We start from the raw sequence: 18459 nt of genomic DNA, 5'->3' as shown, positions 1-18459 counted from the left end.
GAAAAATATGGAGGGAAAACAATGTTGTATATAAATGATGATAACAGTAACTCTTACTGGAACAGTCAACATGACATGAGGCATCAAAAACACTGTTCAGTAAGGCCCATGTAAACAATGCATAGTATGATGTCTTTATTTATTCTTGCTAATAGCCACATAATTTCCAGGGACCTTTTATGCTAAAAATATACAGTAATAATCCCCATCAACCCCTTCAGTTCAATGACATCTTTATTATTCTATGCAAGACAAATTCACCGACTTTGTAAACAACTTTTGTAAAAGAAGGGGCTAAATATAGACATCACATTGTCACTTGTGCCTTCACATTCCCAGGTTACAGGTCATGTGATTGGATATCTACCAAGTTTAAAATAAAGACCAACTTTGTTTTCACTCAGCCATGCAAGAACCTGAACTGTATAACCTCCACATATAATTCCTGGAGCTTAACCCATTCCACACAGTGACATAATGGTACTTTTTTTTTTTGGTTCATTCTTGCTATCTCCAGACAATTCTATTCACTCTATGGGAAATTTCTTGTAGCAAAGGAGATAACCCTAAAACAGCAGACAAATCTGCAATATTTCCTCACCTTTAACTCAGTTTCATTTTTAACAAAAGAAGTAATGTAAAACAAATTAAGAACACACACACACATTCTTCCAAGCATACAAGAACACCTCTGCAGCTTTCTTCATCTTGCTATGGGGATGAGTTGAAGAAAAATTACTTTTGGTCATTTTGCAGCAAACAACAGAAATATCGGATATCACAGGGCTTCTGAGACCTACTGCACAAAACAAGCCAATCTTACTTTTCACTAGTCCTGCCATGACTGACTGGGATGAAAGGAGACACACCATATAGGCACAGAGAAAGAAAATAAAAGGGGTGGGTAACATGTACAGAATATGATGTCCCCAGAGGTGTTAATAAAGACAATATCTAACTCCTCCACTTAAAAAAAAAAAAAATTATATAAATATATACAGTACACACATATATATATATATATATATATATATATATATATATATATATATACCGTATATACAGTACACACACACACACACACATATATATATACTGTACTTCTGAGCTGCACTGAATCACCTGGAGAATGCAAGACAAAAATTTTAAAAATATATATGTCACTGTATGGAAAGGGTTAATCAAGAAGGTCCACATGCAAATTTTGAACCATAAATAACCATGTAAATAAATACTGATCCTCATGTCCCCCGATCAACGCATCACTCAACAATAGTATGGTATGTGCCGTGTCACAAACATGCTGGCACCTAATGTCTGACTCTCCAACACGTGAGCAACACTGTGAGAGCAGCGGGGGTCAAAATTACCTTAATTGAGGGTATGACTTTACTCTTCCGCTCAACACTCGGCCTTTCCTCAAACTTCTTAGTTAGGTCAGCGGTGATTTGCCCAGTCCTGCTTGGCCGTCTGACTGTGTCTGGGGCCGGCTGGCTCGCCCCACACTGACTCTCCCACATCGCAGCTGCCTTGAATATCTTAGACTGCCGCCTGGCTGGGTCGGGGCGAGGCGGCCGGGCCTCTGTAGATGACTCTGACCCTGCACGACTCCTGGTTGGGGTGGACAGCAGGGACGAGGCCTGACTAGTGTCCCTGCTGGTCACACTCTCCCCACAAGACTCACTCTGCTTCACCTGCTGTGGCTGAGATTCCCCCCTACCTAACCCTACTCCTGCCGCCGCCCTTGCCCCCTCTGGCTTCTTTGCTACCCCAGGAATGTTGGCCACTTCACTTCCTGCCTGCTTAATCTTATCAGCTGTCTGCTGTAGGACCTGCTGTGTGTGGTCTAGCCTAGGGGGCACTGTGGCGAGGGCAGAGGCAGAGTGGACCGGTTTGCCCTGGCCCGCTGGTGCCCTGCCCTGCACCCGGCCCACAGTGGCGGGTGTGACTAAGGACTGAGCTGGTGTGGTGCTCACCTTTGAGGCGGTGCTGGATGGTGATGGTGATTTCTTGCGTGGCCTGGTGTCCTCCCTCGCCCCTGCCTGCTTTCCAGGACTCACAGAATCTCTGGAGATAGAGGAATCAGATGCTTTTAGGGTTCCCTCATTTGACTCCCCCGACTTTGACTTCTCGGGTGCTCCTGATGCTGACTCGTCCACCTCCATTGGCTCGGATTTGGCATCGCCCTTAGGTCTGGTGCTCTTGGCCACACCCTCATCCTTGACCTTCGGGCGGGCTTGGTCCTCCTTCGTCTCACCTGCCCTACCTGACCTTCTTACTCCCTCCAATCCTTCCTCAACCTCATCCCCAACTACCACCCCCCCATTCATCACACTATGCTCATTCTCATCATTCCCCACACTCTCCCTTGACCCTTCTTTCTTCTTTGTGCTCTTTCTCCTCTCAAGCTTATCATTACCACTAGACTCTCTGGTTAAAGAAGTTTCTCTCTTTTTGACTACTTTCTTTTTCTCTGTCCGTTCGCTGTCACTGGCAAGGGAGTCTTTGTCTGTGGTGGAATCTGATCGTTTCTTCACAGACTTCCTCTTCTCAGTTTTCTCGCCATCACTGCTTCGTACACTACGTCGCCTTTCCGATCTCTCACTCAGGTCGCTCGCCTCACCGTCTGTCAACATTGGCTCCCTCTTCTTCCCTACGCTCTTCCTCTTCTCCTCCGTCATATCTCCATCTGCTACACCCGTCTCCCTTTTCTTCACACTCTTCTTCCTCTCTACCTCATCTGGTCCTGCTGGTGGCCTTCTACTACTGGCAGAATCATCAGCTTTCTTCTTGCTACTGCTCCGTGATGTTCCCTCTGTGACCGACTCCCGCTTCTTCTTCTTGTCTACCGCACCCGTTTCATCGGCCTTTCTTTTCTTCTCCTCCTCCTTCTTCTCCAACATGCGCTGAGCAACCAAGGCCTCAATATCGTTACATGCCCCTGCAGTCACCGCACCCAGAGAAGCCGAGCGGGCAGGGGCGTCATTTGGTGGGGTGGGAGGTGGCGGTGGCAGCTGCAGATGAGGCGGAGGACGTGAGGCTTCTGAGTTCGGTGGCGACTGTAAGGAAAACAAACAGCATGAGGGAAAGAACACGTTGGGTGGTAACTGTACATGGGAAAAATTACCCTGAAGACTTAGTGCAAAACAAGATAAATACTGTACAAACATAAAATATGTATGAATGGTTAAAATATAAAAATTAGCTACATCATTCATGTCCAGAATGGCATGAAATAAGAGACTAGTTTTCAATCTGGTACAGAAATATGTAACACCATTACCCGGTACTTAATATTACCAATCAACCAAAAGACATTGTAAAGTACAAAATAATAATAATCATCATCTAATCCTGTGTTGCCCCATAAGGAGCACAGGAGCCCAGGACTAGGCAAGTTGGTCCTGATATTTAAAATGAGAATTACCAGCCTCACTCACGCGGGTGGCATTATGTGAGCAATAAACCCCAACCACCCCTTGGATATAAACCTGCACAGGCTAAATCTGACTGGAGTGCCTTAACCCCTTAAACGCGGATCGTCGCGTTTGCGACGCTCAGCCAAAAGGACATGACGGCGGGTCGTCGCGTTTGCGATTCTAGTAAATTTTGAATAACTGCGGGCAAGCAGTCTCCAGCTGGTATTGTCTATCAGTACCACCACCCTCTAGCTACAACTAGCATACTTTACCTTTGTACTACTGACCTCAGTTGTTGCCAAATATCGCGTTTTCCCCCCGTCCCCCCCCACCACAGCCCAGCCAGCCTGGCTGTGATACATGGCAGCGCTCTGAGCGCTCAGAACTGTAAATCTGCGCTCTCCTCTCACAAGCAGTTTATGCTACTAGGAAACGCTTGTTTCCCCAGTCATAACACTGGCTTTTTTTCTCACGGTTTGCCCCTGTTTAGCGTCAGTTTACTGCAGGCTTTCAAAGTGACATTATGGCGAGTTCTAGCTCTTCCCAGTCAGTGCAAGCGGCCGACAGGAACGAGAATAAAGTGGCGGACGTAAAGCAGAATAAAAAGCGCGCCGTGGTGATCTTTTGGGAAGTAATATGATTGAAAATAATGTAGTATACATGTTTTTAGCTGTGAAAATGGAAATGTTTGTTGAGTGACGGGAAGACCGCCGCCACAGTGCATGTCGGCCGTACGCTCTGCTGATTTTAGCCGTATTTTCAGTGCTTATTGTACAAATACGGATTCCTAACTACCTTTACGTTGTAGTATAAAGTTTACTGTGACAGAATGAGGCTGTGGTACAGGGGAAACCGCATTGCTGGAGGTGTGAAAGTGAAGATTTGGTTACCCAACTTTGCAAGTCTCCACAAGTCCTTGGGTAGTCCACGAAGGCTCAACACCTGTCGCTGGAGAAAGCTGAATGTAAGTACTATCTGCCATACCAAGTATAATGTTCTAGGGTTAATCTCTGATTTTTGGCGAATATTTTCCTACAGGTACTCAGACCGCGATACAACCCCGCCACTCGGGGGGGAACGACTGTACACAGCTGCGTTTACGGGGTTAATTACCCACTAAACCACCAGGTGCCATAATTTGGTTATATGGTCACCATGCAGCACTGTGAGTGGTTTCCTGGTGTATGGGAACCATTTGGTTTGTCAATCAGTGTAGAGTCACGCGCAGACCGATGGAAGAGGAAAGAATGAAAGACAAAAGAGGAAGGAAGAAAAGAAGGAAGGAAGAGAGGAAAGGGCAGTCGCCTCAGAGCAGCACTACATCAAGTGAGTGGATGGTGAGCGCCCTCACCTACCACCTACTGGTTCTGTAATAATAATTCTGGAGGTATGATACAAAACTGTCCACCATCCTAATCCTCACCCCATTAGTAGGTTAACTGGAGTAGGCAACAATCTGAAACGGAAGTAAATATGAAAAGCAAAACTACACTCAATAAAGTAAACAGTGAGAGAGGAGGCAAACACAATGACATGCTTAGCTGCAGTGTTCACCTCCATAACATTAGGCCTTTGAACTTGTTGTGGGTTTTTCACTCACTATCCTAGGACACAGGGCTTCTGCATCATCCATGTTACCACAGTTATCTTCCCAAGGTGTTGCCTCTGGTATTCATTTTATCTACCACCCCACGAAAGGTGGACATTGAGCAACGTGAGCTGCATGCTCCAGGATTCGAACCCTGGCACTATTGGGCTAGTGGCTTATTAACTAGCAATGCCAACCACTCAGCTAATCAGTATTTAGTAAAAATTGGCTAATCATAAATTGCGTGACTGATTTTATTGGGCATGCTGTTGTTAGTTCTCCCAGTTTAATATTTTCTCTTTTTACTCACCCTAGAACTGTCATCATCATCAGGTTGTATCAGCATGTGCTCCGAGTTTATGTGTTTTGGTGCAAGTGAAAGAAGTAGATCCAGTCTGACTGGTGTTTGGTTGGCCAGAGCTTCTGCCACCTCCAGACACGGCTCCAGCTGACCCTCGTCCACCCACCAGTGCCCACAGATGTCCTCAATGGTGGCACGTTTGCTGGCCGACACCGTTAGCATTGAACGGATCAGTTCTGATGCACCTGTTGATGCCAGATTTGCAAAAACCATTAGGAATGTTTTATCCCAAAAATGCCTTGATGTGGTGATGCAAATGTAAACGGGATGCTCCACTGCCTAATTACTAAGAGTCCCTCTATAAATTCCCTATCCCCTGGAAGGGTGATGGTGCACTGCAAGAGGAAAGCAACTTAAACCTGCAGTCCACTGAGTTCATATCCAGATTACCTTGGGGTTGCAATTACTACTATCCCACAATTTTTATTATTACAGTTTATCATCAGTATCATCCTATACACATTACCACATTCATGCTGTAAGAAATAACCAACATGATTATTTACTACATGGTCAAAGTACACAAGCCTACCACACTATACACTCTAAATGAAGAAATCCATACAACAGCCTTTACTTTATAATCACTGACAACACAGACATCTTACAAATTAACAGTTCTCTCTCTCTCTCTCTCTCTCTCATAATAACCCCTCACCCTCTCCCCTCTGAAGCAATACTCACGTGAAGGCTTCTTAGGTTCATAGTAGTCTCCCTGTGTGATCTGCTTGACTAATCGCTTGAAGTTGGACCCGTCAAAGGGCATGGCTCCATAAACAAGCGTATAGAGCAGAACGCCAAGGGACCAGCAGTCAACCTTGCATGAAAAATTGAATAGGATGAGCATGATAATAGAATGATGATGATGATAGTGATGATGTTTAAGATGATTGAAAAGATGAAGCTAAACATGATGATGATGATATGATAGTGATGAAGGTGAAGATGGATGGATGGGAAGGAGGAGTATTAGACAGAGAAAAATTTGGAAGGGTGAGGTATCATGAGCTGCAACTGAAATATTTGGAGTGGTGCTAAATATAGGCTTGGAAAGGTGACAAGGAAGGCTTAAAGTGGTGCAGAAAGAGGTATGGATACGTCTGAAAGTGGTATACAATGAGGCTTTGATTTTGATAGGTCTGAAATGGTGACAGAGGCTTAAATAGTGGAGTGATATGTGATACAGGAACTTGGCTTGTTAATCAGTACAAACAAGGAGACTTGTAGTGGCAGCATGAAATAGTGAGGTGTGTCTGAAATGCTTGGAGTGGGGATAACAAAGGCTTGGAGTGAGGGGGATGGAGTGGCAGCAGAAGTGCTGATAACAAAGGCTTGGAGTGAGGAGGATGGAGTGGCAGCAGAAGTGTTCAAAGTACTGTAGTGATGAAACTTGGATAGGTTCAGGGTGGTGACACAAGAGGCTTGGACTGGGTGAGGAGTAACAGAAAGAGAACTGATTACATGGAATGAGGATAAAGTGCTGATGCAGGATGCCTTCCTCTGGTGGCAATGACATAGCCAAGTTATTCCACTGTCTGATTTTACAATGTTCCTAAACTCTTTCCCTATCCTGTACAAGAATGACCTTGGATTGCAGGGAAAGGCAGCTTCAGCCTGCAGGCTGCTGGATTCACATTCTGATGTACCCGGGGTTGCAAAACCAACAACAACCAGAGAGAGACCTAAAAGCATTTATATTATGGCCATCTTAGACATGCTCTGGGACTCAGCATTAGGTACGATGGAATAATGTGCTAAGAGGGAAAACAAATGATTATGTAAATGGGATATAAAAACTAAAATAATAATAACAAAAAGAACAAAAATGAAGCAACCAAGGGGAAAAAAAGGGCAAAAAACTATATAAAGAAAAGTTGAAAACTAAGGTATAAAAACAGCTACATGAAACGTCCTAAAAAAAAAAAATAAAAAAAAAAAGGTAGGGAGGAGGGGGAGAATGATATAGTACTGTGCTTAACATTTTCTATGGAATGTTTACTGCTACTACTGTAGTACAATTTTTTAAGTTTGTTCCATTAGGTCAAACAGTTTATCACTCAACTTTGGTAAAAATTACAGACCACTAACCTCTGGGCCAGTGTATGGAATTCCCTTCACGATTTCTGGTGATGCGTAGAGTGGGGATCCACAGAATGTGTCCAAACGGTGCTTATCATCAAATACATTGGACAGGCCAAAGTCTGCGATCTGTGAACACAACCACATAGGGGTTTGGATAAGGTAAAATGATGACAAATCCCTCAACATTCTGGAAAACAGCACTGTGTCTTACATTGTCACTTCTTACAACTATTACTTTTTTTGTACAACCCCTTCAATTGTTATTCTTGCTGGGTAAAGATGATGTTACTCAGCTCAGGAGTGTCCTAGTAGTGAAGGGATTAATGAAGGCTGTGTTTAGCCCCTTCAGTTCAAAAAGGCTCCCCTATTTTCTCTCTCTCTCTGTGTTGGGGGTGGGCTGGCAGAATTGAAATGAGCTGTATAGTACCCTGTGCAAAATATGGGCTCAATCCTAAGCCACCACAGTCCAGGATATCAACCTTTTCATTACCATAACCTTTTTTATATTAAGTTCTTGCCACAGGGTTATGCAGCCTTCATCAACCCTCCCACTACATGAGGGTTCCCCTTAGCGAAAAAAAACTGTCTGGTGGTTGCAAATACAGTAAAAGTCCAATTATTCGGCATCTATGGGACCAGGATGATGCCGAGATATTGGATTTACCGAATAATCAAAAACCTACCCACTCAGTACCTTAAATATATTGGTGAACACTGTCATCACCACTTATGGTATTACAACTGTTTAGAGAGAGTATACTGTACAATACTGCAATCAATACAGTACTGTACCTGAATCTGAAATATATATATATATATATATATATATATATATATATATATATATATATATATATATATATAAATTAGTGAACATATACAAGTGTAATGACACAGTAGGCATACAAGTCAGATAACACTTCCTGGATGGCCAAAATGATACATAATATTACCTACCAGCTCAGTACATCACTTGTATTGGTGAATGCATCACTACTTATGTTATTACAAATATGTTTGGAGTGAGTGCTGTATACAGTATTTTTTCCAAACACAAAATAAAAAAGTCGGAAAATTGCATAAAATAAAGTGAAGGAATATGAATTGGTAAGGTCTTTCTGATGAAAGTTAATCGTACATTTAGCATTCATTCTTTTCTTCGTTTTTTTTTTTTTTTTTTTTTTTTTTACATGTGAAAGGGAGAGTATTGATGGAAACAGTAATGTATTCCATTAACCCCTTAATAACCTCCGGCACTGAACAACCCATTACAGTAAAAAACTGTGAACAATTATGGGAAGGGAACGAAGGTCACTGGCACGTTTACACGACTGTACGATACCCCCCCTGGGGATAGGGGGGTTTCAAGAATACTCCCCCAGTATCCCTGCTTGTTGTACGAGGCGACTAAAAGGGTTGGTGGTGGGTTAGTGCCCCACCCCGTAAAAAGAACTAACTAAAAAAGCAAATAAAGCGCCTCGGACCCGGACGGACCATACGTTGACGACTAAGGAACGGACAAAGGACATTCTGAGGGTGGGAACGTGGAATGTGAGAGGAGTGAATGATGAAGTGAAAGAGAGAGAGAGATTGTCCAGGTGCTTGAGGATGCAAAAGTGGATATATGTGGATTGACTGAAACTAAATGGAAAGGTGAAAGGATGAGAGAATGGGAACACGGTGTGGGTATATGTGCGGGAGTCAGTGAGAATGAGAGGGCAAGAGAGGGAGTATGTCTGATGATAAGCGAGAAGTGGAAGGAGAATATAAGAGAGTATGGAACAGTGGGTGCAAGGATTGTATGGGTGAGGATGAAAGTAGGTATACAAGCATGGGCGATTGTATGTGTGTATGCTCCAACAGAGGATCGAGTGGCAAGAGTGAAAGATGAGTTTTGGGCGAGAGTAGAAGCATGTATGGACAAGTTTGAGAGGAGCGAGAGAGTGCTGTTGATTGGAGACATGAATGGCAAAGTTGGGAATGTACGAGTGGATGGAGTGGTTGGTCAGTGGGGTGTGCCAGCTGAAGTAGATGGGAATGGTAGTGCTTTGGTGGACATCTGTGCTGGTAAGGGGTTGGCAATAGCCAACACCTACTTTTGTCATAAGATGATCCACCGGTATACATGGAGAGTAATGAGGAGGATGGATGGTGAACTTATTGAACGAAAGGCAATGATAGACTACGTGTGTGTGGATGAGCGAATGAGAAGACAAGTGTTGGATGCAAGGGTGTGGAGAGGGTGGGGGAATGGAGTCTCGGACCATCACTTAGTGATGGCCTACGGTAGAGCTGCAAAGAAAGTGGTTGAGGAGACGAAGGGGAAGACAGGAGGAAGCAGCTCCTGTGAGAAGAGTGGAGAAATTGCAAGATAGTGAGAAAAGGACAGAGTATAAGAGCATAGTGGAAGAAAGATTGGGAAGGTATGAGCTAGAGCAGATGGAAGGGGTGGAAGACGTATGTAAGATATTCACGGAAGAGATAAGCGCAGCGTGTGAGGCGGTTTGTGGAGTGAGGAGGAGATGCAAGGGTGTGCAAGGGACAGCATGGTGGAATGATGAGGTGAAACGAGCTGTGGAACAAAAGAAGAAGGCATATGGTGAATGGTTGGCGAGTAGAGGTAGGGGAGAAGTTGAGAGAGAGAAGAGAGAGGTATATGTGAGCAGGAGAAGGGAGGTTAAGAGACTGGTGAAGGAGAGTAAGAAGAAAGTGGATGAAGAGTTTGGGAGGAATCTGAGTGTGAAATGGAGGGAGAGTAAGAAATTGTTTTGGAAGGAGGTAAAGAAAGTAAGGCAGTGTGAAAGGGGAAATAGTAGGGGAGTGAAAGCTAGGAATAATAGATTGTTGGTGGAGAAGAGAGAGAAATTGAGGAGATGGAAGAAGCACTTTGAGGATTTGTTGAATGTAGAGAGTGAGAGCAGTGTGAGTATAAGTGGTTGGGGAATGGCTGGGAGAAGAAGAGATGAGAGGAGGGAGGAAGAGATCAGTAGGTCGGAAGTAGTGGAAGCGATGAAGAAGATTAAGCTGGGAAAGGCCCCAGGAATTGATGGAGTGTGTGGTGAAATGCTTAGGTATGGGGGTGAGATTGTTGTGGAGTGGATATGGAAGTTGTGTAGATTGGCTTGGGAAGAGGGAAGGGTTCCAGAGGACTGGAAATCAGGTATAATTGTTCCTCTGTACAAAGGAAGAGGGAGAGAGAAGTATGTGGTAACCATAGGGGTATTTGCCTTCTTAGTGTGACTGGTAAAATATATGGTAGAATACTCATTGATAGGGTTAGGCATATGACAGAGGAGCTAGTTGGAAAAGAACAAGGGGGATTTAGGAAGGGAAAAGGGTGTGTAGATCAGATATTTGTTCTAAGATGTTTAGTGGAGAAGTATCTAGAGAAGGGAAGGAAAGTGTATGCTGCCTTCATGGACTTGGAGAAAGCTTATGACAGAATAGATAGGCAAGGTATGTGGAAGGTATTGAGAATATATGGAGTGGAGGGGAAATTGTTGAGTGCTGTGAAGAGTATGTACGAGGGAGCTAGGGCTACGGTGCGAGTGGATGGTGAGCTGAGTGAGTTCTTTGATCTCAATGTGGGACTGAAACAGGGGTGTGTGATGTCTCCATGGCTGTTTAATATATATATGGATGGGGTTGTAAAGGAGGTGCAAGGTAGGGCAGTGGATGTGGGGGTGGCCCTAATGAATGAGGGTGAGATTTGGAAGCTTCCGGTGTTGCTGTTTGCTGATGATACAGTATTGTTGAGTGAAGATGAATGGGAGTTGCAAGGTTTGGTGAATGAATTTGGGACAGTGTGTAGGAGGAGGAAGCTGAAAGTTAATGTAAACAAAAGTAAAGTTATGGTGTTTGAGAGGAATGAAGTCACAGAGTGTGCAGTGAGATTGGATGGTGAGGATATGGAGAATGTGAGTGCATTCAAGTACTTGGGTAGTGTGATGAGTAAGGATGGAACTTTGGGGGATGAAGTACGTGAAAGAGTACAGCAGGGAAGAAAGGTTGTTGGTACACTGAAAGCAGTGATGAGAAATAGGGAGGTGAGTATGGATGTTAAGAAGTCACTGCATGATGGTATTATGATCCCTACCCTGACGTATGGAAGCGAGGCGTGGACCTTGCAAGAGGGGAGCAAGTCAAGAGTGAGAGCAGTGGAAATGAGTTACTTGAGAGGAGCATGTGGAGTGACGTGGAGGGACAGGTTGACGAATGAAGAAGTGAAGGAACGTTGTGGGGTAGATGTGGATGTGGTTGAAAAGATTAGGAGAAATACACTGAGGTGGTTTGGACATGTGGAGAGAATGGAGAATGAAAGACTGACTAAGAGGGTGTATGTAGGTGAGGTGGAGGGAGGGAGAGGGAGGGGTAGACCGAGGATGAGGTGGAGGGATGGAGTTGAGAGGTATATGAGGGAGGGGGAAGGTGAGTTGGGGGGAGGGGAGTCAAATGGTGGGTGACAGAGTGACTTGGAGGCGTTTTGTCTGCGGCCACCCTTTGCGGGATTAGGGTGTCAGGCTATAGATAGATAGATAGATAGACGATACAATTACAAGCAGTCAGAGGGTCGGTTAATCTCAGATGTTTTTGCCCATTTGGTAAATGCACCGTAACTTTGTAACTTCTCCCTTGAATCACAGCATGGGTTTAGGAAACTAAATAACACATTGTTAGGTGCGCCAGATGATTATCTTCATATCTTTAAGAAAATGGAAAAAATTTAATCCCTCTGAGTACGTAGAGTAAGTTTCTTCCATTCTTCTATCAATTTGTTTTTCTTAAAGACATGAAGATAATCGTCTGGCTCACCTAGCAATGTTATTTAGCTTTCCAAACCCATGCTATGATTCGCTATGAGTCACGGAAAAACTTATAAAGTTACGGGGCATTTACCAAATGGGCGAAAACATCTGAGATTAACCGACCCCCTGACTGCTTGGAATCTTAGCATAGAGTCGTGTAAACGTACCAGTGACCTTCGTTCCCTCCCCATAATTGTTCAATTTTCTTTATAGCTCACACTGACTTGATATCACTGACATCGGTACTGTAAAGGGTTGTTCAGTGCCGGAGGTTATTAAGGGGTTAATGGGATATATTACTGTTTGCATCAGTACTCTCTTTCACATTAAACACAAAAACGACAAAAAAATGAGCGCTAAATGTACGTTTAACTTTCATCAGAGAGACCTTAGCAATTCATATTCCTCCAGTTTATTTTTAAGTATATTTCTGACTTTAGGTTAGGTTAGGTTTGGTTAAATTATTAGGTACAGTTAAACTCGGTTAGGTTAGGTTTAGTTAAACAGGACAGTCTCTTCCTCCATTATGCTGAGGAATAAAAATACTAGAGCTGTCACAGCCATACAGCTAAAAACAACAGGGAAATTAATTAAACAAGCACCATTATTTATGGGTAATGCATTACAGTATCAGTGGTTCATGGGCTACGCAATTACCAGTAAATGACACTTTCAGGAATGCGTCAAGAATGAACGAATTTCAAGAATTAGCGAGGGGGCTTGGAACGTAACCCTCGCTAATTTGGAGAGGGTGGTTACTGTACTGTATGATACTATCCAATATTGTAATCAATATAATACTATACCTGAGTCTGAAAAAATATAGAAATTAGTGAACATACAGAAGTGTAATGAAACATTAGGCCTACAAGTCACAGATAACACTTCCTGGACTGCCGAGATGATTCCGGACATCTGCCGAACAATCAAAGATTTTCGTAAATGGGACTATTTCTCAAAACTGCCGAAATGTCGGATCTACCGAATAATCAGCTGCCGAATAATGGGACTTTTACTGTATAATGTAAAAAAATTCACCTTCATGCTGACCTGGTTAAGGGTTAAGTAATACAAGTACTCATACTACAATAACTAAGAGGGATAGAACAATATGCAGTGCTATTATATGTGATGAATTAACTCTATTTTCACTAAAAGTTGCTTGTTTGCTACAAGGCTTCAGTGAAGCCTCGAGTATATTCAAATACTCTATAAGGAATCAATTTGTCTGTCATCCAATCCTTTATTGTCCACAAGGCAAGTAGGGGCCCACAGCTACAGTACTGTCCCAACATTCAAGGTATGGGTGAGGAGCCTCACTCACCCCAGGTGGCATTATATGAGAAATAAAACCTATCATCCCTCAGATGGAAACCATTATGGGCCCATCCAATGGAGTGTCTTAGCTCAATAAACCACCAAGCATTCATCTGGCTATATGGCTACCATCCAGTTTAATTAATAGCTTCCCGGATTACAGGAAACTAGTTAGTTAGTTATTCAGTGTACAGTCACCTGAATACTGCACTACATCATGTGTGTGGATGGTGGGCACCCCCATGTGAGGAATGCCTGTGAAAACGTACTGGACAATCTAAGTATAACATTCATGCAGTTTTGAGAAGTGCTAAATATCAAGACTTGAGCATGCTTCTTGAACCCACAGTACACTGACCTTAGCATTGCCATCCAAATCCAGTAAGATGTTCTCCAGCTTCAAGTCTCTGTGGCAGATCTTGTGCTGGCGTGATGAAAAACAAAAACACATTTAGGTTATAATTCAAAAGATAAGTATCAAATGCACAATCAGTTGTTTCCCTTCTCTATCTACTTCTTTTCTTTGTCATCAGAGTGTTCATATCACTTAACAATTAAAATACAGTTCAGTAGTACTGGGGATGCCTCATGTGGTGGCACTGATACAAGCAAGCAGTCCCACAGCCAGGTTATACACATGCCTTGCAACTCACTCCCTATACCCCCAAAAAGAGAGGGTGCACTGTAGAAGAAGGGCAGTTTCAGCCTAGAGTCCAGTGGGCTCATATTATGATGAACCTGTGGCTACAACTTCTAAGTACAGTTCAGTCTGCTGCATCATCACAGTAATGTAAATAATGTAACTGGAACTAAGTGACAAAGAATACTGCCTACAATTTATGTGTCATAAGCAAAATACAGAGGGAAAGAGTTAGGGTTTTGGTCCACTCTCTCCAAACAGTAGTGGGGATTTGGTAACTGCCTGTTGGGCAACTACATTACAGGCATTTCAAGACCTCTTACATCAAGGGAGGAGGGGACAAGGACCTGGACTCCTCTGATTTATATCCCCAATGTAATCACAATCATCATCATCATCACGTGTATGAACAGAAATTACAGTATGGCCTTCACTGACTGCTTCACTATAACAGATCTCTCAAAAAATGAATAAAATCATCAGAAGGGAATACCAATACATCAATAGTTAGTGGCTTGATAGGATTAAAGACAATTATGACAAAGTCCATCCATCTATCCATCATCCAATCAAAGTCAACCAATAATTTAGCAGCAGCACAATGTTACTGCTCAAATATGCAAAAATCAGTTCCAATATCCATCAAAGTAAAGAGCACAGTACACATCTAAGAATTTGTAATGACTTTAGTAGCAGTAGTAGCAACTGCAACCCCAAGTTCATTTGAAAATGAACCCAGTGCACTACAAACTGATGATGCTCCCTTCCTGCAGTCTACCATCCCATGAGGGAGTTGAGGGGCATTTGCATAACCAGGCAACAGACTTATCCACCTATGTCAGTACCACTGTGCAAAGGCACCTCTCTCCAGAACTAGTATTAGCAGATACAGGTATTAACATACATTACTGGAGAAACATAAGACAAAAACATGAAACATCAAACAATAATCATAGGCAAAATATCTCAACAATTTCCAGACTATAAATGGGGGGACACTGGCAATCCGCTGTATAGGTAACATTGCTTTAACAGGTAATTTTTGTCATTTACTATGCTTACTTGCTACAGAAATAAATAGCTAATAGCTACATACATTTACTGTTACTTATAACAGTCTTCCAAGGAATTCTGTGAAGACTAAAACCTTGCAAAATATCAGAAATAAAACAGCAATCATGTGAAATGTGAGGATGCATTACCTGGATGCAGTAGCACGTGGTGGATGGCAATACTAAAACATAAAACAGGAACTAGTATATATATCAATCTCACTATACAACCAGGTTATGTTCATTTAAGACTCACTGGATAACATTTGAGTAACCGTGGTCTCTCTGGTGAGCAGACCTATCAACCTTAGGCTAGCAACTGCCCCTGCAGGGCCATCCCATGCAGTGAACCAATGTTCCCTTGCACTGGACAGCGACTTGCCACAGCAACGTGTTAGAAAGAGTGAAAAAGTTTGGATCCTCAATGGATGCCACATTTGCGTCTCTCCACCCAGTTAACAAGGGCACTGTAGTAGCCTCTACATCACCCCATCATCTAGTTATATGGTTAACACTCAGTATTTTCAATAGCTTTGTATGTTACAGGAAACCATTTCGCTTATCATTAAGTGTAGAGCCACCTGAAGTAGAAAGAAGGGTAATAACAACTGACAAGAAGGATGAGAAAAATTGGAATAGAGAAAAGAAAAACACAGAAAAAGAATGATATATGTTAAAGAAAAAGTAGGCAGCACTACATCAACTGAGTGGGTGATGGGCACCACCACCTACCACCTTGATCAGCTAACAATCACCTATCAAAAGTAGGAATCGTAGCAATCGCAGAAGCAAATTAGGCTATCATACAGCAAAAACTGCTTCTTTGTAGAGGAGCACAGTGATTGTATGTGTGAAAATGGAGATCATATATCAAAGTAAGGGTGCAATAATGTTAATATCGTATACCCAAACGACTGCACGTCATTCATATAACAACGTTAACTTTGTTTTTTTAGATTTTTTTTTTCCTCACCCTGTATATTGCGAACAACACAACAGGAACCGTGTGCAAAGAAGTGTAGTACCTTGTGGCAGTAGTACGTAGCAGAGGCGACATGTCTGAAGACCCTCCTGGCTTCGTCTTCTGATAACACCTTGCGTTCACTGAGGTAGTCATACAGCTCGCCACCTGCTGCGTACTCCATCACCAACACCATCTTCTCACGGTTCTCAAAAACTGCACCATAATAATGAAAATGGGGGTTAATAAATATCAATCCTATACGTGACAGCTTTCATCCACCTTACCCCTTCATCCTGATTAAAATTCCACCCACAGTGAATACAACTGTCTGGCATTAGCAAAAAATAAAATAAATAAAATAAAAAAATAAATAAAAATCCTGCTGAAACTGAAGGGGATAATGCCAAGTTAAACCATTGACAATAATAATAACATCAGCTTTCACCATTATCATCTTAAACCAATGGAACTGCCCAATTTACAGTATTTTCAAAGAAAATGCCATACTCAATTACCTTGGATAAGAAAAGTTACTTAATGACTGGACAATAATTAGATATTTTCAGTACCAAGGTCACTCTTCTTAAGAAGGGGATGAAGTAAAGCTTGTTTTTTCCAAAACCACAGTACAGTATTATCCTCAGAAATATGTCATCATCATCATCATCTAATCCTGTGTTGCCCCATGAGGAGTGTAGGACCTCAGGGCTAAGCAAGTTGGTCCTGACATTAAAGATGACAGTGTCCTGTCTCACTCATCCCTGAGTGGCATTTAGTGAGCAATAAACACCAACCACCCCTTGGATATAAACCTTCACCGGCTCAATCCGACTGAAGTCCCTTAATTTCCCAATAAATCACCAGGAGCCATAATTTGGTTATGTGGTTACCACCCAATGTAGCAAATGGCTTCCCTGTGTACAGGAAACCATTTGGCTTGTCACTCAGCATAGAGTCATCCATACACAGCAGGAAGAGGCTAGAATGAAGGAAAGAAAGACAGAAGGGGAAGGAAGGAAAGATGGAAGGGAGGAAAGGGCAGTCACCTGACAGCAGCACTACTTCGATTGAGTGGATGGTGAGGGCGCCCACCTACCACTAAAATTATTAATAAATCTGCAAATAAAGCTTGTAGCATGCTAAATATAGGATACTTTGAACACAGTTACAGGATCAAGATGACCAAATGTCTTGCTTAAATCTCTGATATACGCTAGCACAAAATACTGATCAACTCTACAGGATGCAATGATGATAGCATACGAGGTGCTACCCAGTTCCCAAAATTTAAAAGATGGGCGGAAACCGTTTGTCACAGGGTGTGTGGATGCTAAGAGGCAGTGCACGTACCCTTTGTTTGTTCATGTGTCAAGTGGCATTGTGCAGGGTGGATCCATTTGCTGCATGTGTGTTTCTTTTATCATTGTGTTTGGCTTAGTTTGCGAATGTTGTGATCCCAAAAATGGAGGATGAGAAAGGGCAACATGTGTGCATCATGTTGTGTGTGAAACTGGAAAAGAATGTGGCAGAAACTCAAAAATTTTAAAACAAGCATTTGGTGACAATTTCTTTGGAGGTTACACAAACCTACAGCTGGTTTAAGCGTTTTAAAAACAAACAAATGTCAACAGATGACGATGCACGTCCTGGTTGCCCTTCCACCAGTTGAACTCCTGACAATGTGGCCAAAGTTCAAGCAACCATCCTCGAAGATTGAAGAAGGACAATGCACAATGTCTGAGACATTGTTAGCCTATCGTATGGAACTTGCCCACACGTTCTGTGTGGCAATGTGAGGCAAAAGTGTCCAGACAAGTGGTACATATATAAATGGGTGATTCACCATGACAATGAACCCACATGCACAGACTCTGTCGTTCAGCAGTTTTTGGCAGCTAAATCATGACGGTTGTCTCTCACCCCCTGTATTCACCAGATTTAGCCCCCTGTGATTTTTTCCTCTTTCTGAAAATGGAAATCCATCTGAAAGGACTAACATTTGACACCAATGAGGAGATCCAGGAGAAAGTCACAGAAGGTTCTGAACAAGCTGATACTCAAGGACTTCCAGAATGCATTCCAAGTGTGGGAGAAGCACCGGGATCGATGTCTGCACGCCCAAGGAAACTCCTTTGAAGGGGATGGTGGTGACTAGGACTTGACATATATTTTTCCTGTCTTTATTCAAAATTTTGGGAACTTCTGCGTAGCACCTTGTATTGGTGGTGGTA

General features: G+C 42.8%; 1 protein-coding gene across 1 annotated transcript in view; it reads right to left on the bottom strand.

The window, feature by feature from the left end:
• The window catches only part of LOC145396692 (uncharacterized), a 129988-nt gene that overhangs the window by 53734 nt on the left and 57795 nt on the right, over positions 1 to 18459 (bottom strand). The window contains exons 5-10 of the mRNA XM_080269985.1: positions 16290 to 16441; positions 13931 to 13996; positions 7457 to 7576; positions 6053 to 6185; positions 5318 to 5553; positions 1371 to 3059 (exon numbers count right to left, since the gene is read on the bottom strand). Coding sequence (XP_080126111.1) covers positions 1371 to 3059; positions 5318 to 5553; positions 6053 to 6185; positions 7457 to 7576; positions 13931 to 13996; positions 16290 to 16441 — 2396 coding nt within the window. The remainder of the gene's footprint in view (positions 1 to 1370; positions 3060 to 5317; positions 5554 to 6052; positions 6186 to 7456; positions 7577 to 13930; positions 13997 to 16289; positions 16442 to 18459) is intronic.

Source organism: Coenobita brevimanus, chromosome 4 (assembly GCF_032717465.1).
Source record: "Coenobita brevimanus isolate Jiangsu-jjx chromosome 4, ASM3271746v2, whole genome shotgun sequence".
Lineage (NCBI taxonomy): Eukaryota > Metazoa > Arthropoda > Malacostraca > Decapoda > Coenobitidae > Coenobita > Coenobita brevimanus.
This window is presented reverse-complemented; position numbering and strand designations above follow the sequence as displayed.